Source organism: Phascolarctos cinereus, unplaced genomic scaffold (assembly GCF_003287225.1).
Source record: "Phascolarctos cinereus isolate Bilbo 61053 unplaced genomic scaffold, phaCin_HiC Scaffold_5;HRSCAF=322, whole genome shotgun sequence".
NCBI classification, from domain to species: domain Eukaryota; kingdom Metazoa; phylum Chordata; class Mammalia; order Diprotodontia; family Phascolarctidae; genus Phascolarctos; species Phascolarctos cinereus.
This window is the reverse complement of record NW_027555958.1, coordinates 329,949,354-329,970,558: the sequence shown is the minus strand read 5'-3', so window position 1 is coordinate 329,970,558 and position 21,205 is coordinate 329,949,354. Positions and strand designations below refer to the sequence as shown.

General features: G+C 41.2%; 1 protein-coding gene across 14 annotated transcripts in view; it reads left to right on the top strand.

Annotated features, from left to right (window-relative positions):
• The window catches only part of TRIM67 (tripartite motif containing 67), a 77,761-nt gene extending 59,279 nt beyond the window's left edge, over positions 1 to 18,482 (top strand). For 5 of the 14 annotated variants that reach the window (XM_021000468.2, XM_078156804.1, XM_021000469.2 and 2 more), the window contains 4 exons: positions 2,164 to 2,302; positions 4,276 to 4,579; positions 15,399 to 15,561; positions 17,950 to 18,482. In XM_021000468.2, the coding sequence (XP_020856127.1) occupies positions 2,164 to 2,302; positions 4,276 to 4,579; positions 15,399 to 15,561; positions 17,950 to 18,015 (672 nt within the window). In that variant the 3' untranslated portion in view covers positions 18,016 to 18,482. Of the gene's footprint in view, positions 1 to 2,163; positions 2,361 to 3,662; positions 3,680 to 4,275; positions 4,580 to 15,398; positions 15,562 to 17,949 lie in introns of all 14 variants that reach the window. The other 9 variants (XM_078156806.1, XM_078156805.1, XM_078156809.1 and 6 more) reach the window with 7 other exon arrangements.
• Positions 18,483 to 21,205: the final 2,723 nt, after the last annotated feature.

Genomic DNA, 21,205 nt, shown 5'->3' with positions numbered 1-21,205 from the left:
AGGTCCTCCAGATTCTTGTGTTTTCAGATCACACTGTACTAGATATATTAAGCCCTAAAACATTGCAGAATTTCCTGTTGAGATCTCTACTCAATCAAAAAGTTCACCCACCAATTCAAACGGGGAAAAAAACAAGTGGATGAATAGTTGTCCAGACTATTATATGCATTTTGATGTATAAGTCACATATCTGGTCTACCAGTGCATATATCTGGACAGGTACTGCACATGGACAATGAACTAGCCCCAGAATTGACCAGGACAATGAAATTAGGCTGCATTGCCTTTGGGCAATCAAACAATGTTTTTAATGAACTCAGGTTTCTCCCTGAGACAAAGGCTCGTTTTTTTAAACTTCAGCATTATTTTGGTGATACTGTATAATTTCAAGCCATAGAATAACACAGAAACCTAGCAGGGAGGCACATGACTAGGAAAACCCAGGTAGCCAGGGCACTTCATAACTCGAGATGTCTGCTTTGTCCTTGGTTTCTTTGGAGAATACCTGTACCACTAGTCACCTTCTGGGCAAAACTACTTCTCTGATATCTGCTTTCCTCCTTGTCCTCACAGCTTTCTTGATGGACAAAGTTGCCTCTGGGCTGCTCTTGGGATGTTAAAGCAATGATAAGCTCCAACTTCCAATAGCCAGCCTTAACAGGGTGCTGAAAAAAGTATTATGCTCTTTTAGTGTCAAACAATGGCCTTAAACTGGAGAACTACTAAGCTCTCTGAGGTCAGCTCTGTGGAGTTTCTCCCTCTCAAGTTGTATATAGCAATAGGGCCATGCACCCTTACCCCAGCCAGCTCCTCAAATAGCAGGGAATTCTGTTTTATCCAATCATTTCTCAACAAAGTTCCGCCTCTTTTCAAAGCAAAGAAGATGCAAAGCATGCCTTTCCCACTCTGTCTAACCAGAGAGCAGAGGAAAATAAAGGGTAATGCAGGCAAACACTTGAGAAATTTCCCTTTTCTAAGGCTGTAGATGGCACTAGAGGATAATACTGCATTTCTTCAACCAATCAACTCTCAGAAAAGCAGCTTCTCTCTTCTAATCAGCACAGTTCCCAACAAAACAGCTGTAGATCCTTCCTATAAGCCTTGATCAGCTTCTGTCAGCTGCTATACTCTGTTTTCTATAAGTAACTACTGTTGTAGCCTTCTGTATCTTCTGTCTCTGACTCTCCTACTTCTATCTTTACCTGATCATCTCTTTCTCCTTATTTTAGCTCCTTCTTCCTAGCTTCTAGTCCCTCAAATAAGTACTCATAAAAAAGATCAATTTGCAACTTATGATGTGAAAATCAAGAATTGTACTTTTCTTTCAGTTATGACCTCAAATGCTCTCATATGACTGTCTCATATTCCCCAGTTATTTGATTTATAATTAACTACATCTTTCAAAGAACTGAAAATAGTAATATACAAATGAGCTAATAGACCATAGTGGCCTGAATCCAATTATCTCAGTCAATGATCTGCCTTCAAATAGTTCTTCATGTACTCATTTATCTCAGGGGCAATTCTCTCTCAGATCCTCAGGAGCATCTGAATCTTCTATCAACATTTTATCTGAGAGGCTATTTTTTCTTCAAGCTGATCTTATCACTTTTCCTTACCAAAGCAGTATTCTTGTTCTGCCCCTTTCAGTTACCAACATATTCACATATATAAGGAGCAGAATCTTTCAGCAAAAATTTTTTGTCCTATTCCCAATGTCTAGCATAATGCCTGGTCATGGTAGGTGATTAATAAATTATTGTTGGGTTGAATTGAATTGAATTAGATAACAGATACTACTGGCTAGAGGAGGTTATCAAGTCAATATATGTCAGCCAGCTTGATATTACTAAGTACTCTGAATTGATGACCAGCTTTAATGTTGGGCTGATCTTCTGCTTTGAGGTGACCCAGGGCAATAAGGGATCATTGATTATTATGATTCTTACTCCAACAATAGCTGCTATGAAGTTCTATGAAAATCATAGGATCATAAGGCTTATAGCTGAGAGTAAATTTAGATATCATTAGATCTACTCCTGCTCCCCACCCCCCAGGAAAGTCTTAAGTTACTGAATTATTATCTACTTATTGCTTTTGTGCCATTTCCTAATTGAGATGTACAAATAGGAAAAAAACTTAACAATCTTGCTTCTCATTTAGGAAGTCTATGTTGGCAAGGAAACCCTCTGCACCATTGATGGCCTTCATTTCAACAGTACATACAATGCAAGAGTCAAGGCTTTCAATTCCTCTGGAGTTGGGCCTTATAGCAAGACTGTTGTTCTCCAGACATCTGATGGTGAGTCTTGTTTACATTTTTCTTCAGAAGGTGACAGATATGGCCACACATGTCCCTGGTTTCCTCTGGAATATTTATTTCCCTAAGGATGCAAACCTGGACTGCATTTCATCTTGAGGGTGGGATGGCCTGATAGCAGCAAACATTGCAAGGGAAACATCAGCAGCTTAGAACACAGAACTAATATGTTGTTATACTCCTTGCTCTGACATAAGATAACAAGATGCCTACTTCATCTTGTCCTAAGAACACAGAAATATCCCTCCTTGTCTATACCTAACCCCATGCAGCAACTAGAACAGCTATTCTTTAGTCACCTGTGTGAGAGACTAAAAATCCACCAGTCCTAGAAGGTTGGGAAGATTCCCTTGATGTCCAAGCTATGCTGGTGGGCTAGGCATGGAGCCGCCTGGGCGGTAGGGTTGTTGTTGCTGCTGCTGCTTGCTGCATGTGATGACCTCTGAATGGCATTTGATGTTGTAAGGTTGAATGAGTTTCAGTCTCTAGGGCTTTAGCCCTTTCTACTCACACTAACACATTCATCAAAAACAAAGTGAAAAGAGCTCAGATGTGACAGCTGGCTTTATTTAGCCTAAACACCCATCTGGTTTTTAGGTCATGTGAGTACATTTATAGATAATCAGATCCTGATTTTCCATGCCAGTAGTTGGGAACAATACCAGGGACAGAGAATCAAAATCCATGGATATTTTGCCTCTGCTAGATCAAGGCCACAGCTTTCCCTTTTCCCCAGCTGCTGTCCCTTCCTTGCCCCACAGTGGCCTACTCCCTATTACTCATTCACTGCTTACTGTTCATAAAGAATCAGAAGTTCCACATTGTAACCCAGGTGACCATGCTCCCAGGGGAGCATAAGAGCCCAAGAAGCAGCAAAAATAAAGGGGGAAGCTGGTCAGTATTTTTTTTTCACAAGCCATTTCAATCAGTGCATAAACTTTGGCACCTTCTCTGCAATGGGTAGCGTTAGACGCTGGGGTGGGGAACCTGCCGGAAGTACTCAGCAGTTAAATGTCTTGCTGAGGTCACACAGCCAAAATGTATCAGAGGTAACAGTAGATCTGCCTGCTAGATGCATATTTAAAATATTCCAGCTTACAAAACAACTAGACAACTCTAAAAATGTTCACCAGCCTCCCTTACCCTTGTGGATGGGTTCTGTTCTTCACTATGTAAAGTCGGGCAAATTGAGTAACATCTCTGTGTCTCAGTTTCCTCATCTATAAAATGAGGATTGGAGTAGATTCCCTCACAACTTTAAACTCTATGATGCTAGCAGCATGGCACACCTCACGGCAGTGGACTTCAGTAACCTAAACCTTTGCCAGGAGGAAAAGATGAGGAAGGAATACCTTCCAGGTATAGGGGTCAGCCAATGTAAGGATATGTAAAAATAAGATGGAGAGTCAAATATGCAGCAAATTACAATCCAGCACAGGGCATGCGATAGAGAGTAATGTGTAAGAGGCTGGAAAAGTAGGTTGGGACCAGGTGGGGAATGATCAACAGAAGAGTTCATAATTGATTCTAGAACTAATAGGGAGCCACTGGAGTTTACTGAGTAGGGAAGTGACATGGTCGGATCAATATTTTATGAATAATTTCTTTGGTAGCTGTGTGGAGCCCTTTTTCTATCAGACTGAGAAGGGAGAAAGGATTTATATAGTGCCTGCTTTGTGCCAGGCACTGAGCTAAGTCCCTTCTATAATTATTATCTCATTTTATCATCACAACAACCCTGTTGGGGTAGGTGCTTTTTTTAACCCCATTTCCCAGTTGAGGAAACTGAGGAAAACAGAGGTTACATGTCTTGCCCAGGGTCACCCAGAAAGTAAATGTCTGAGCACAAATTTGAACTCAGCTCTGTCTCTCTGTCTCTCTCTCTCTCTCTTTCTCTCTCTCTCTCTCTCTCTCTCTCTCTCTCTCTCTCTCTCTCTCATCTCTTTCTGGTACAGTGGCCTGGTTCACATTTGACCCCAACTCTGGCCACCGGGACATCGTCCTATCAAATGACAACCAGACAGCTACATGTAGCAGTTATGATGACCGGGTGGTGCTGGGCACAGCAGCTTTTTCCAAGGGAGTCCATTACTGGGAATTCCACGTGGACCGATATGACAACCATCCGGATCCAGCTTTTGGTGTAGCCAGAGTTAATGTGGTCAAGGATATGATGCTGGGCAAGGATGACAAGGCCTGGGCCATGTACGTGGACAATAACCGCAGCTGGTTCATGCACTGCAACTCCCACACCAACCGGTGAGTGGTCCTGGGCTTGACTATCAGCTGTCCCTTATGATCTGGGCTCACTGGTATCTCTCTGAATGAACCTTCCCATTTGAGTGATGTCCTTCTCTTCTTCTGTTTTATAATCATCATCATCTGGGATGCTGGGAAACATTTTAGTTACTCTTGGTCCCTATTTTCAAGAGGGAAAAGTGACCCAGAGCACAAGTAGGGGGAAATGATTACTTGGCTCAGTACAAGATGGTACTAGGAGCAAGAGATAAGTTGAGAAACAGCAACAACAACCACATACATCTTCCTTTATTAGTTCCTATTCAGCCCATCTCCTCCACAGTCAGCCATGGCAAGGATTTGTGCCCTAGCTTTAAAAGGTCTCTTGTGAATTGAACTTCCTCATTTCCTGAAACTTTGCACTTTAACCCAAAACTCACTTCCCTCAAATTCACAGTTCTTCTTTAATTAAATGGCTACTGCAGCCAAGTGCCATTAGACACTAATTGGTTCCTGTTCTTTGGGATTTTATGCCTCTGTCTTATTGAGGATAGTTTCCCTCCCTGGCTTTGGGATGTGCATGCTTTGTCCAGCATTCATTGTGTTCCAAACTCAGTTTCATGCTTCCTCTAGCAGGGGTTACTCAGGGGAAAGAGGGTTCCATTTCTTTTCACTTTGCAAATAGGCACATTGTACCTCCTAGATCATTGATATAGTGCTGGAACGGACTTCACAAGCCCTCTATAACCTCCTCCTTTCACATGTGAGGAAACTGGGGCTGCTCAGTTAGGTGAAATATCTAAGATCACAGAGATAGTAAGTGTCACAGGCAGGATTTGAACCCAGGTCTTGTGACTTCAGAGAGAATAGTTTTTCCACTGTACCACATTGCTGTCTATCTGCCTGCTTTTGCTTGAGTATAAGGCAACAGAAGCAAATTACAGGAGATAAAAATACCTAAAAAGAACCATGTTTTATTTATCTTTATGTATCCCTTAGCACTGAGTATATGCACACTATATGCATAAAATAAATAGCAAGCTCTCAGTAAATAGTGTTGGAATCAAATGAGTGAAAGAAAAGAATTTTTTTAAAAAGAATTAAGTTAACAGGCTTATTGTAACCTCCGAGTACAGGAGGGCTGATTAAGACCTGACCAACCTAAGGTAGGTTGCAGCAGGGGAGACTGGTGTTCTATTTAGCCTGGTTGGAGAGAGGTATCTGCAATGCCTGGACTCACTCCAGTATTTCATGGTCACCTTGGTCACTCTCCTTAACCACAGTGAATGCAACAGCACCGACCTGACTCCTCCCTTCTCTACTCAGTGCCCTCTTTCTGTTTCTCTAGAGAGATTTCGTCTTTATCCTCTGCCAGGGTATACAAGGAATGGAAAATCACTGAAATCAGTCAATGTGCTCTCCTCTGGCCGAGAAACCTAGAAACAGAGAGGGAGAAGGCCCCAAGCCACACTTTGCTTCTAGATTTTCCATGTGCTATTCTCTCTCTTCAACCAGAAAGGAAGGAGGGTTAGAGAAATCTAAAGGGCAAGGCTGGAAATTGAGTCTGCAAAAGGAAATTCTTTGGTTTCCTCTGTCTTGCTTGGCTCTTTCTGGCAAATCCCTTAAAAATAGCAATCAGATATTTCTCCCAGACACTGAAAGGTGTCATCTTTTTCTTATTGGGAAACCTAGACCTGCAAGAGGGAAGTAATTTGCCCAAGGGTTTCCTCTGTCTTGCTTGGCTCTTTCTGACAAACCCCTTAGAAATAGCAATCAGATATTTCTCCCAGACACTGAAAGGTGTCATCTTTTTCTTATTGGGAAACCTAGACCTGCAAGAGGGAAGTACTTTGCCCAAGGGTACCCTAATGGTCCAGAGAAGAACTGAAAACCGTGGAAACCCCCTCCCCAACCTCCTTTAGGTAGAGCTGTATTTGTCCTAATGGCATGCATATGGCTATTTTTAGGGGAGAGGGATCTCGGTTCAGTCTTTACTCTCTGGCCCATGCCCTTACAAAGTGGGAGACCATCTTCTGGCCCAGATTCTTGAGGACACGTCACTTTCTTCCCTGTTTTCTGTAGTTAAGAGAGATTTGTCCAGTCAGGCCTTTAGTTAGCCTTTAGTAAGGAAATGGAGACTGGGAAACTTATAGGACTGTAATTTGCAGAGAACCCAACAATCTCATGGGCACCACTGATTTCAGTTTCTTCCCTCTCCAGATCTTTAAGTTATGAGGATGAGGCTTAGAGTTATTGGCAGCATATGTACTGAAAGGCCACAGGAGAAGGCAGAGGGAGGGAGGCACTCTGGATTTCTTCAGTATCTGGGGCTAACAGGTTTATAGAAGATACTGCTGGAGAAGGCTTTCAGGCAACAGTCAGGAGACTAGGAGGGGTAGAGATGGAGCCAGTTAAGTTTGGGGAAGAAGGATGTTTGAATCTGTTCAAGACAAAGGCTGGCTTCACCTACCAGAGTACGGCATCTTTGTCGCCATGCTATCAACCACTTCCCTATCCTGTACTGCCACACTGTGGTCTCTCTCAAAACAGCACTAGCACTGATTGTCTATGGCGTTGCAGGACCCTGAATCCCCAGCCCCAGACACATCCTTGCTCTGCACTGTGAGGGAGCCTTTCCACAGCCAGTATTAGGGGGGAAAAATTGTGAAAAGATAAGGTCTATCTTCAGTGTCTCCAATTCCCCTTTTAAAGCTTTCCCTCCCCCTTCATTATAACCTAAATTCATTCCTCTTTCCTGTTCCTACTCCAACCAAATTAAAAAATCTTTCAGATAAGGGATGAACTCATTTGTACTAAGGCATAAATATTTAAAATATCACCTCTTACGAAAGGATTTGAATTTTTAGTAGATACCAATGCTGAAATAGCTCTAATATGTTTTCAAGTACCAGGATGAGTTGATGGGCAGGATTTTTTTTTTTCTAAATGAGAGCCTTAGATCATACCATCAGTGAAAGTTAGGCTGATAGGGAGATTTATTTTGAACTACTCAGTCAGTCAACAAAGATTTATAAAGCTCTTACTGTGTTCAAGATATTGTGCTAAGTGCTAAGGATATTAAAAAAAAAAGGCAAAAACACAGACCCTGCCCTCAGGAGCTCACATACTAATGAACTACTGTTGGAAAAAGTTAGTTTATACATAAAACATGACCCTTGATTACTCTGACAAGGGTCTGTCTAGCAGGGGTGGGGAACCTGTGGCCTTGAAGCCACATGTGGCCCTCTAGGTCTTCAAGTTTGGCCCTTTGACTGAATCCAAACTGGATTCCAATTCCCTTCATTTGAAGTTTGGATTTTGAAGTTTCCTGGTCTAAAGTTTAAACTCAAGATTGGGGAGGAAAGAGCTTAGGTCCTCAGACAGAAATAGTTACGAGTTGAGTAAAGAACCTTGGCAGCTTTGGCTGGGAATATAGTTGCCATGGGAGAAATGTCAATTTCTCTCAAAGGAAATGAGACAAAGCCCAGATGAGTGATTGGGGAGAAAAAAAAAGAATTTATTAAGCACCTACTATGTGCCAGGCACACAGTAAGTTCTTATTCCCTGTTCTCCCCTACATACTCTGTGATACAATGATAATGTCCCCCTTGCTGTTAGGAATAGCACACAAGACATCTCATCTCTCCCTCCCAACCTGTGCCTCCTGGCTTTCCTTGCTTCCTTAAAGAACCACCTAAAATCCCACCTTCTGCAACAAGCTTTCCACTATGTCCCTTAATGCTGTTGCTTCCCTCCCCCCCTCCCCAGCCCCACTCCCTTCCAGCCACTGTATTGATTATCTTGAATTTATTCTGTTAAAAGGCTAGACTTGAGGGAACAATTTTCCTTCTTTGGATACTTTAACAAAGGGCTGAGAGGCCTAGAATTTTAACTTATGCTATTAATTACAGTTCTCTCTTTTAGCATTTTTTTGTGAGGAGTAAAGTCATTTCTAGGCAAAAGTGTAAAATCATTTAAGTTCTATTGACTGCACCGTTCCCACTTTGCTGACATACTTGCCCACCTGGCATACTCAGTAACCTCATGCTGCCTTATGCAGCTTCCCAATGAGACCTGCCCTAATCAGGTAGGGCCTAGCTCAAAATATAATCTCTCCCATCAAAACTCTGAACTCCTCAGTACTCTGATCCCAGTTAATTAGGAAGAAGAAAATGTCCAAATAAGGTGAATCTCACTAAGAGGTAGGCTAACTGCTTACTGCATTCACCTTGCTGGGGGTACTTACATTTTAAAAGGAATTTATTTGTGAGAGACAACATGCCTTAGGAAAATGAGTTCTGGGCTTAGAGGTTTAGGTTTGTCTTAACTCTGTCATTGTGTAACTGAGTGACCTCGAGCAAGTCATAAGCTCTCTAAACTTTCCTTATCTGAAAAAGGAAGATAACAGAACTATTGTGAATGCTAGGCTATTAATTAGCCAATAGAGGTCATAAATTTAGAACTGAAAGTCACTTTAGAGATCATCAGGTCTAAGCCGTCTCATTTTAAAGAGTAGGAAACTGAGACCTAGAGAGATTGTGACTTGCTCAAGGACCCACATGCAGTAGCAACAGAGGGGAGATTCAGCTGGGATTCAAAGGTTCTCTGCCTCCAATTCCAGCACTGTTACTTACCCACTGCACCACCAAATTACAAGATATTTATGAAGGTCAAACAAGATAATGTACATAAAAGTGTTCTGAACTTCTTAAAACAAACCACTGGATAAACACTGAATTTACAGCTGCCCAGGAAACATCTGTGCCTATATGCTCCAACCTCAGATTCTTTTATGTCCCAAGTTGAACATCACATCTATCATCTCTAAATTGCTTCCCCACTCTCCCAAACATCCAGTGTCAAAACTTGGGAATTATCTTGGCCCCTTCTCTCCCTCTCCCTCTCCAAGTCTAATGACTTGCTAAGTCCTATTAACTCTACAGTAGTGGTGTCAAAGGCAAATAGAAAGAGGGCCACCAAACCATACATAAGGATCCCTTGAGCTGGTAAATTAACTTAGAAAACCACATATTAACATTTGTTATTGTTCAATCATTTAGTCATGTCCGACTCTTTGTGACCCTATGGATTATAACATACCAAGTAGTTCTATCCTCCACCATCTCCCGAGGTCCGTCCAAGCGCATGTTCATTGCTTCCATGACACTATCCATCTATCTCATCCTCTGCCATCCCCTTTTCCTTTTGCCTTTAATCTTTCCCAACATCAGTGTCTTTTCCAATGAGTCCTGTCTTTTTACCATGTGGCCAAAGTATTTAAGTTTCTGCTTCAGTGTTTGACCTTCCAGTAAATAGTCTGAATTAATTTTTTTAAAGTATTAACTGATTTGATCTCTTTGCTGTTCAAGGGACTCTCAAAAGTCTTCTTCAGCACCACAATTTTAAAATGTAGATTCTGTGGCATGTGGCTTTCCTTATAGTCCAACTCTCATAGCCATACATTGCTACTGGAAGAACCATAGCTTTGACCATAAGGACCTTTGTCAGCAAGACGATGTCTCTGCTTTTTAGTATGCTGTCCAGATTTGCCATAGCTTCTTTCCAAGGAGCAATCATTTTCTAATTTCATGGCTGCAGTCACCGTCTGCAGTGATTTTCTAGCCCCAGTACATAAAATCTGACACTGCTTCCATTTCTTCTCCCTCTGTTTGCCAGGAACTGATGGAACTAGTTGCCAAGATCTTAGTTTGGTTTTTTTTTCATGTTAAGCTTCAAGCCAGCTTTTACACTCTCCCTTTCACCTTCATTAAGAGGCTTCTTAATTCTTCTTCACTTTCTGCTGTCAGAGTGGTATCATCTGTATATCTGAGATTGTTGATATTTCTTTTTGTTTTGGCTTCTCTTTTCTTTTCTTAAATTTTATTTATATTTTTGTTACACTTTAAGTTCCAAACTGTCTCTCTCCCTCCCTCTCCACCCTGCACTAGAGAAGGCCACCATTGGACATAGATATAGACATACACACATATGTGTATATATAAAAATATATGTAAAGCCATACTATGCACACTTTCATTTATTTGTTCTTTCTCTGGAGGTGGACAGTATCTTCCTTTATAGCTCTTTTATAGTTGATTTAAGTATTTATAATACTCAGAACAACTTAGTTATTCAGTTATTCTTTGAATAATTGTTGTTACTGTTTACAACATTCTTAGTTCTGTTCATTCACTCTATTTTTTCATGCAAGTCTTTACATGTTTTTTTCTAACCTCAGCCTGCTCATTTCTCACAGCATAGTAGTGTTCCATCACAGTTGTTTAGCCATTCCCCACTTGATGGGCATTCCCTCAATTTCCAGTTCTTTGCTACCACAAAGAGAGCTGCTATGAATGTTTTAGAACACATATGTTCTTTTCCTTTTTCCCTGATCACCTTGGGAAACAGACCTAATAGTGGTACTGCTTGGTCAAAGGGTATATATACAGTTTTATAACTCTTTGGGCATGAATTCAAATTGCTCTCCAAAATGGTAGGATCAGTTCACAGTTCCACCAAGAGTGTATTAGTGTCTCAGTATTTCCGTATCCCTTCCAACATTTGTCATTTTTCACTTCTATCATTTAAGCCAATCTGGTAGGTGTAAAATGATGTCTCAAAGTTGCTTTAATTTACATTTATCCAATTAATAATGATTTAGAGCATCTTTTCATATGACTATATACGGTTTTAATTTCTTCATCAAAAAACTGCCTGTTTATATCCTTTGATCACTCATCAATTGAGGAATGACTTGTATTCTTATAAACTTGGCAAAGTTCTCTATATGTCTGAGATTTTGAGACCTTTATCTGAGAAATTGGCCTTAAGTTTTTTTAAATTGTTGATTTTTCTCCTAGCAACCATAATTCTGGCTTTTAATTCATTCAGTCTGGCATTTTGCATGATGCACTCTGCATATAAGTTAAATAATGTGACAATATACAGCTTTGTCATTCTCCTTTACCAATCTTAAATCAATGAGTTGTTCCATGTTTCTTCTTGGCCCACATACAGGTTCCTCAGGAGACAAGTAAGATGATCTCCTTTCTTTTTGAGGACTTGCCACATTTTGTTGTTATCCACACAGTCAAAGGCTTTAGTGTAGTCAAAGAAGCAGAAGTTTTTCTGGAATTCCCTTGCTTTCTCATAATCCAGCAATTTGGCGATTCAGTCTCTAATTCCTCTTCAAAGGCCTCTGCCCCTTCAAAAAAAATCACCAATTATAGTAATTCTCAGTTCATATATTGCTGAAGCTTAGCTGGCAGAATCTTAAGCTGGCATGTGAAAAGAGCACAGTTATTTGGTAATTTTAACATTCTTTGGCATTGCCCTTATTAGGATTGAGACATAAACTGATCTTTTCCAATCTGGTGGCCACTGTTGAGTTTTCCAAATTTGCTGGCATATTGAGCACCGCACTTTAACAGCATCATCTTTTAGTACTTTAAATAGCTCAGCTGGAAGTCTGTCATCTTTACTAGCCTTATTGTTAGTAATGCTTCCTAAGGCCCACTTGATTTCATTCTCCAAGATGTGTATGGCTCTGGATCAGTCATCACACCATCGTGGTTATCGATGATGTTAACATCTTTCTTCTGTAGTTGTTGCCACCTCTTCTTAATCTCTTATACTTCTGTTACTTCTCTACTATTTTTGTCCTTTATCATACCCATTTTTGCATGAAAATATCCCTTAATATCTCTAATTTTCTTGAAGAGATCTCATCTTTCCCATCCTATTGTTTTCTTCTATTTCTTTGCATTGCTCATTTAAGAAAACCTTCTTATCTCTCCTTGCTAGCCTCTGGAATTCTGCATCTTTTCCTTTCTGCTTTACTTTTCACTTTCCTTCTTTCAACTATTTGTAAAACCTCATCAGACAGCCATTTTGCTTTCTTGCTTTTCTTTTTCCTTTGGAATGTTTTTTGTTGCTGCCCCCTGTACAATACTGTGAACCTCTGTCCATATTTCTTCAGGTACTGTTATCTACCAGATCTAATCCTTAAATCTAGTCATCATTTCTACTTCATATTCATAAGGCATATTGCTTAGGCCATACCTACATGGTCTGATAGTTTTCCCTACTTCAGTTTAAGTCTGAATTTTGCAATAAGAAGCTCATAATCAGAGCCACAGTCAGCTCCAGATCTTGTTTTAACTGACTGTATAGAGCTTCTTCAGCTGTGGCTGCAAAGTATGTAGTCAATCTGATTTCAATATTGACCATCTGGTGATTTTCATGTGCAGAGTTGCCTTTTGTGCTATTGAAAAAGAGTGTTTGCTATGACTAGTGAGTTATCTTGACAAAATTCTTAGTATCTGCCCTGCTTCATTTTGTACTCCAAGGCCAAACTTGCCTGTTTTTACAACTATCTTTTGATGTCCTACTTCAGTATTCCAATCCACTATGACAAATATGACATCTTTTTTTGGTGTTATTTCTAGAAGATGATGTAGGTCTTTATAGAATCGATCAACTTTGGCCTCTTTGGCATCAGTGGTTGGAGCATAGACTTTATCACTATGATGTTGAATGGTTTGCCTCGGACTCAAACAGATATCATTCTGTCATTTTTGAGATTATAGCCCAGTACTTGCTTTTCTCACCCTTTTATTGACTATGAGGGCTCCTTTCATTTCTTCTAAGGGATTCTTGCCCACAGTTGTATATGTAATGATCATCTGAATTAAATTCACCCATTCGCATCCATTCAAGTTCACTGACACCCAAGATGCTGATATTTAATCTATTACCTATCGACCACATCCAGCTTACCTTGGTTTCTAGCTCTTACCACATTCCTATGCAATATTGATCTTTATAGCATCAGACTTTTTTCAGTCACCAGACACATCTGCAGCTGAGCTTCCTTTCAGCTTTGACCCAGCTGCTTCATTCTTTCTGCAGCTACTTGTAGTTGTCCTCCTCTCTTCCCCAGTGATGTGTTGGACACCTTCCCACCTGAGGGGCTCATCTTCTGGCATCATACCTTTGATCATTTTAATATTGTCCATGGGGTTTTCTTGGCAAAGATACTGGAGTGATTTACCATTTCCTTATCCAGTGGATCATCTTTTGTCAGGACTTTCCCATCTTGGGAACCCTGCCTGGAATAGCTCTTAGTTTAATTTGAGCTACATTGCCTTTACCAATAAGGCAATGATCCAGGAGGGGCATATTAACATTACATGTGTTTTATTATATTTTAATTTATTTTGTTAAATGTTTCCCAAATACATTTTAATCTGTTTCCCACAGTTTGACACCTCTGTTCTACAACATCTTTCATACCCTATGCCTTTCTCTCTACTCACATTGTCAATACCCTAGTTCTAGCCCTTGTTACTCGGACTATGCTATTTCCTAGACTATAATGGCTTCCTCAATGACCTCTCTGACTCTAGTCATTACCTTTACCTCACCATCCTTCACAGAATCACCAAAGTAATTTTTCTAATTCATAGGTATCATAAAGTCAGGCTCCTGATCAAAAAACCTTCAGTAATTCATTAGTGCTTAAAAATGAAATAGAAACTCCTTAGCCTGTTTTTCAAGTTCCTCAACAGCCTGGTTCCAACATGGCTTTCCAGCTTTATGTTACACGGCTCCCTTTCACACACTCTGTGCTCTGGCCAAGTTACTATTTGTTTCTCACTGATTTCATCTGCTCACTCTTGTACCTCTATAGATTTGCTAACACCATGCCTTGAGGTAACTTCCCACTGCTACCTGTTGAAATCTTCATTCTTAAAAGTCCAAGGTTAGGTGCCACCTCCTTCAAGACTTCTGTGATTCTCCCTTTCTCCCAATTAAAAGTGATCCCTTGAATCTCTTGGGCCTATTACTTGATTTGGACCACCCTTTGCCCTCCCATGTTACAGGCACACAGAATGTAGTTGGGAGCGGAGATTTACAGTTGAGGAACTTAGGTCCACAGAAATTAAGTAATATGCTCAAGGTCACATGGGCAAATAAGGGGCAGAGTAGTGTGATTTATACCTAAATCCTCTGACTCCAAATCCAGGATGCTTTCTACTGTACCACACTGCCCTTTCCTTAATTATATTTTAATAGATAATGTTTATTTGTGACTACATCTGGTTATTCACCTGATTTTTGACTCCTGGAGGACAGAGACTGTGACTTTTTTTTTCAAGGTAATTGGGGTTAAGTGACCTGCCCAGGGTCACATAGCTAGTAAGTGTCAAGTGTCTGAGGACAGATTTGAACTGAGGTCCTGCTGACTCCAGAGCCAGTGCTCCATCCATTGCACCACCTAGCTGCCCCAGGACTGTGACTTCAAAAAAAAAAATCTTTTAATCCAATTGCCTTGCACCAAGCTTGATGTACAGTAGGTACTTAAAGATTAGTTGAATTGATTTCAGTTGAATAAAGCCAAAGGACTGAATGTCTTATGCTGAGATTTCATCAGGGGTTTACTAACTGACTTGCTAAAGCTGATTGTGAAATTTTCAATGTAGGCATTTACGCTTTGGAATTGCTAAATGCTGCAAATCAGGGCTTCATTTATTGTTTTATTGATTGTCTAGATTTAAGAAAGTGTTAAATATATATTAAACTTGAAGGTTTGTGCATACATTTCTCCCCCCCCCTCTGCAGCCCAATTATTAAACATTTACCAGCACACTCCTGTATTGCTTTATAAACAATGCAGAGTCACTTAACTCTGGGTCTCAGTTTCTGATCTGTAAAATGAGTAAGTTATAGATGGACTCTGAGGTCCCTTCCAGCCTTAACTCTATGATTCTGTGATCATCTATTTCTCCAACAATGTAAGGTCAGCATTGGTAACTGGGTTTTGTTGGGTTTCTCCTAGGACTGAAGGTGGTGTATTTAAAGGGGCTACAGTTGGTGTACTTCTGGATCTGAATAAGCATACTCTGACCTTCTATATCAATGGGCAACAACAGGGTCCTACTGCCTTTGACCATGTAGATGGGGTCTTCATGCCAGCTGTCAGCCTCAACCGGAATGTTCAGGTATAGTGAATTCCTTGGGTCCCAAACTGGTCTGGAGACTCAGCTCAGGGACCCTACCTGTAAATAAAGTCCTACATTGCTCCAGCCCACACGGTTGTCTTTGAAACCAATCCTGCCTCTTGGATGTTGTTGATGATGGAAGGAATGATGCCCAACACACGTTTTGTTTTTTTCCACCCAGAGAGGAAGGAAATAGCTGTTTCTATACAGCTATTAGAGTTCTAAACCACTGTATTAGAGACACAGTGGTGTTTTAGTTCACTGAAGCTACCGACCCGGGGAAGTTGATGGAAATGTTGGAGCAAGTGATAGTGTTTTCCTTTCTCAGACTGTATCATACACACCACCTCCCTAGTTATGGAGACCTTCCTGAGTACTGATTTTTAATTGTATGTCTCAGATGTGCTGATATGCTATTTCATGTGCCTGCCCTTTGAGAGTGATGTAAAGAAGAAAATAATTATAGGAGACTATTTGAACAGAGGGAGATCTTCCCTAGTGTCCTCCTCCCCTACTACATTTCCTATGGCTCTCACATGGACTAGGAGGAGAACCTTTCTTTGGGAACCACCAGGATTAAATGTAAGCCTCACATGAATGATGATGACATGTGGAAGCCAAGTCCCATCAGGTACAAGGTTAGAGGCATTTCCCCAAAAAATGTCAGCGAGGCAGAGGAGGTAAAAGTAAAATATGTGGGTGTGGGCCCAACCTTTACTTAGATTTTAGCAAAGCTCCTACTACATGTCATGCTAATCTTGTGCAGAAGATAGAGAGATATTGATTAGATGATACTATGATTATATGGAGTCAGACCCGGTTGATTGATGGAGTCAGAGCCAGACTTAAAGAGCAGGTTTTGGTGGTTCAATGTCGATGTGACCGATCTCCATTGTAGTGCCTCAGAGGTCTCTATTTGGCCCCATGTGTTAAAATTGTTATCAGCGACCTGGATAAAGGCATAGGTGGTAGGCTCATGAAATTTGCAGATGACCCAGTTTGAATGGAATAGCTAAAACACAAGATGAGAACTAGGATCCAAAAGGATACTGCCAGGCTAGAGCATTGGGTTGACTCTAATAAAAAAGGGTAAAGTTTGATACTCAAATGGGGGAAAAATCAACATCGCCAGTACCATGTAGGGGAGGCACAGTTAAACAGCAATTGTTCTGATAAGGATATAGGTGTTTTATTGGACTGAAGCCTCGAGAAGAGTCAGCAGCATAATGTGGCAGCCAAAAATTCTGCTTCAGTCCTGGACAGTATTAAGAGAGACATATCTTCCAGGAAAAGACAGGCCTACTCTCTGTTCTGGTCATGTCTCACCAGGAGTGCTATGTTCAGTACCCCTCTCTAGGACTCAGTTCTGGGTGCTACATCTTCATTCTTGTTATCCCCACTGCTTAGCATAGTGCCTGATACATAATAAGTGCTTCACATATTTAAGTTTGTTGACTTGACATGGTTAAGTGGAGAGTGCCCAGAGGAGAACAACCAGCACAGTGAAGCACCAGAACCTGGGCATGTTGACCTCCCTGGAGGAGAGAAGATTTGGAGGCGAGTACAGAGGAAGAGACATGATGACTGTTTTCAAAAACTTGAAGGACAGTCCTTTTTTTCTTTTTTAAGGCAATGAGGGTTAAGTGACTTGCCAGGGTCACACAGCTGCTATGTGTCTGAGGCCAGATTTGAACTCAGGTCCTCCTGACTGCAGGGCAGTGCTCACTGCACTACCTAGCTGCCCCAAAGGGGCAGCCTTACGGAGGGATAGGACTTGTTCTGTTTGACCTCCGAGGACACTGCCAGGAGCAATGATTGGACATTGCAAAGAAGCAGTTTAAATATCAGAAAAGGCTTGCTAATAATTGGAGCTGTCCAAACCTTAGAGGTCTTCAGGCAGAGACTGGATAGACACTGGTCAGGTAGGTTATAATGAGGATTCTTCTCACGTATGTATATGGTGGACTACACGGTCAATGGGGTCCCTTCCACCTCTCAAATTCTATTGATGCTCATGTCCACAGTTGAAGTAGAATTTCCTCTCATGCTTGGGTCTTCTGCATACACAGCAGTCAGTTGGCCAACAAGCATTTATTAAGAGCTTATTATCTATTGAGGCTGGAGATAACAGAGAAAAGCAAAAAGAGTTTCTATCCTCAAGGAACTCACATTGTCTAATGTCTAATGGGGAAGGCAATATGGAAATAACTGTCCAGCAAGATACATGTGGTGTAAACAGAAGGCAATTTCAGAAGGAAGGAATGAGAGTGTTCTCTGGGCCCATGTCACAAATCACTACAGCTGCTATCCTTGTGGTTTCTAGACTGCTTTAAATACCCTATTTGGGACAACAGGATAACCCATAGCTATCCCCTCTTCTTTCTCCAGGTCACTCTGCACACAGGACTAGAGGTGCCATTGAATACCAGGCAGCAAAAACTGTCTGGCAACTGAAATCCCAGACATTGATGATCTTCAGTGAGAAGATCCTCCCTGAGAGAAGCCCAGCCATCCCTCTCTTCAAATTTAGCACAGAATCTGTTCTGAGTAACACAAAATGGTCAAATGATGGAGGGCAGCCCAGTAGCCACTGAAGACCATGTAAAAAAACTTTTCCTATGGAGAATCAGGAATGGGTCTCCTCATTACAAGTCCTTTTCACATACAGATGTGGGTGTATGATCTGTACATTTTATCCTCATAGCCTCATTTTTCCACAGCAGAGCTCTTTAGGATGGGGTAGGAGATTGGGGTAGCTTGAGATTAAGCTGTTACTCTGAGAACCTCAGAAGTCAGAGTTCCTTCCCCTAATCGTGAGAAAGGGAGTTTTAACAGGTGAGTGAGATAGCAAGTCCGAGTTCCATGACAGTTCCAGAAAGGGCAAAGACAGCTGTTCAATTCTCAGTACTAAATGGAGTATACTGTGTGTTTTGCCTCCTTTCTGAGATGCCCCTACTTCTTTGCAGTCTTAAGATTGCTAGACTCTCTTCTTGGGACAGGAAACTCATTCCTTATCACTAACATCTCCAATTTCTTCCTTCAGGAGTCTATAGTCTGCTACCTGGTGCCTGCTGGTATCAATCTAGTCTAAGAATGCAATTTTTTTTAAAAAAAACATTAATTAAGCACCTACTGTTTGCATAGCATAAACCCCTGCACATGAAGTAATCCAGGACATAGAGAAATGAATGGATCCTGGATGCTAGCTTTTCCATTGATTTATTCTGGACTTCACAAAATGGCTTTCCTAGAACTTGCAATATCTGACTCATCTGTATTGTAGTCCAGGCAGTTCCCTTCTCCTTCCTTAACTAAGATCTACCTTAAAACAGACACACAAAACACACACACACACACACACACACACACACACACACACACACACACACACACACCCATGGAAGAAATCTGCCTAAACGCTCTAATGCAAACACTAGAATTTTCCTGAAAATCTATTGAGCAAATCACAACCTATCCCCAGGTGGCATATCCCTTCCTGGAAACTGAGTTCCAATGAATGATTTGCTGGTCAATGTCTAACAACCAGCTCTCTGGGTGGAAAATACATGCACAAAACACTTTCAAGTTTAGTCTTAATTATTAACATTTTCTCCATCACTTTAAGTCTAGACAATCAACAAAACAATAAGTCAAGCCTTGATGTGTAGCATTTGCTGATTTCTAAGGTATAAATGCTCACTAAAAGCGTAACAATCAATTTTCATCCCTGGTTCCAATAGTCAAAGCAGAAATGATCTCCATGTTCTTTTGCAAGGAATCCTTCTGTTCCTCATTTGGAACTGCCAGGGGCTAGCACATAGTAGGTGCTTAATAAATTCTTGATAATTGATTGATCACCAGTAGTCCTCTATCCTAGCGAAGAAAAAAAGAAAAGATATCACTGTTCTGGCTACTCATGTTTCTCCTTGGAGGAGAGCAGGCTGGGAAAATACTGTTGGGGCCTTACTTGTAAGGCTGATTTACAAAGCACCTAAGAAAGAGGTGACTGGAGAGTTGTTGGCCTTGGAGTTGCCCTTCCTAGTACTGTCAGTCTCAGAGTCACAAGCAAGTAAGTAGTCATAATAGGACTTCTTATCCCCCCCATACCCATTTGCCTCAAAACCTGTGGGCAAAAATGCCAATGAAGTCAATGAAAATTCTGTCCTGGGGTCTCGGGGTGGGTGTGTAGTATGGATTTTATAATGGTTGGTCTACTGGTGAGAGTAGGAAATGGGTCAGTAAATACCTTGTACTTACCGCTGAACTGGGACCTTGATGGTGTTTGAGATCCCTGATGTATAAAAGAAGCATTGCATTGAGAAAGAAGCAAACAGAGCTCTGGGATTGCACCCTCTCTTCCAGTACCACAAAGCTGAATATGATCAAAACATCCCAGTTAGTCAGATGCCATGGTAAGTGCTATTTCATACCCTTCACCAGGGAATCCCAATACTGGCCTAGCTTTGGGGATTCTGTAACTGCTGGAGGTGGCTCACTCCAGGATTCCCAGACCACTATGAGCCTGCCCTAATTCAAACTTGCAATCCCATTGGACTCATTTTTTTCTCAGAACATTTGTCTCTGCTCTGCCCACCCCAGATACCTATCACCAGATAGGATGTTCTCAGAGGCACCACACAGAAGGCAAATTCTACACCTCAGTATCATCCACACAATTCACAGTTGAATTTGGTCAAGGTGGTCAGGACTTAACTAGACTCTTGACAACATTAGATGATATGGGTAGCTCTGGAGGGCAACACCATAACACTTCTGCCCTTTCCATGGGCCCAATTTCCTGGGTATTGAGCTGTGTGTACAGCTGCATAGCTCTCATTTTTTGCCTGCATACTCACTCATCCAGAAGCACAGCTTGTAAATTGGCATGCTATTTTTTCCCCAAGATACACAAACAAGCCAGTCCATAGGCTTATGCCCAGAGTCAAGTCTGTAGATTGGAGTCACACTGTAATCTCCTTTGCTTATATGGGTTGGCGACAGTTGAACACCAGCTTGGAAAGCATTCTTCATCTGCTCACTATGTGGACAAGAAGACCATGACAGAGGAAATTTGTAGTGACACCAGGACCTTTGGAAAGGAGGAGATAGCACAATGGGTGTGTCTGAGAAGTGAAGTACACTAAGAATCCTGCCTTCAGTTTCCCTGGCTTACCTGTGATCATCCAGACTTCTTCCCAGCTCTCACCCTACTATCCAACAGAGACATACACTTTTGTATCAAGAATGAAATGAAGGAAGCAACATAAATAAGCAATTTCATCTGATAGCAACAAGTGATTTCTCTTTCCTTTTCTTGAAGAATATGTTTTATCAGGCCTCTTACTTTTGAGGTTGAGAGCTAACCTACCTGCTGAATCTCTTCTTACTTTCATCTGTAAGCCGAAGCCAACTGTGTTTTTCTTAGGTTCTAGATTCTTCTTTATATATTAGGTTTCTTACTAAGCACCGGTCGATGCTGTGCAGGTTTTGATCTTTTATTCAGTGGATCCAACAAGCCTACCTCAGATCTCATGCTTCCAGATCCTGAAGACTCCTGGGGAACCCTCTCATTCTGCTTTCTGCAAGAAGAGGAAGAGTGGAATAGGCATTGCATGGGATTGTTGTGACTAAACTACCACTGAAC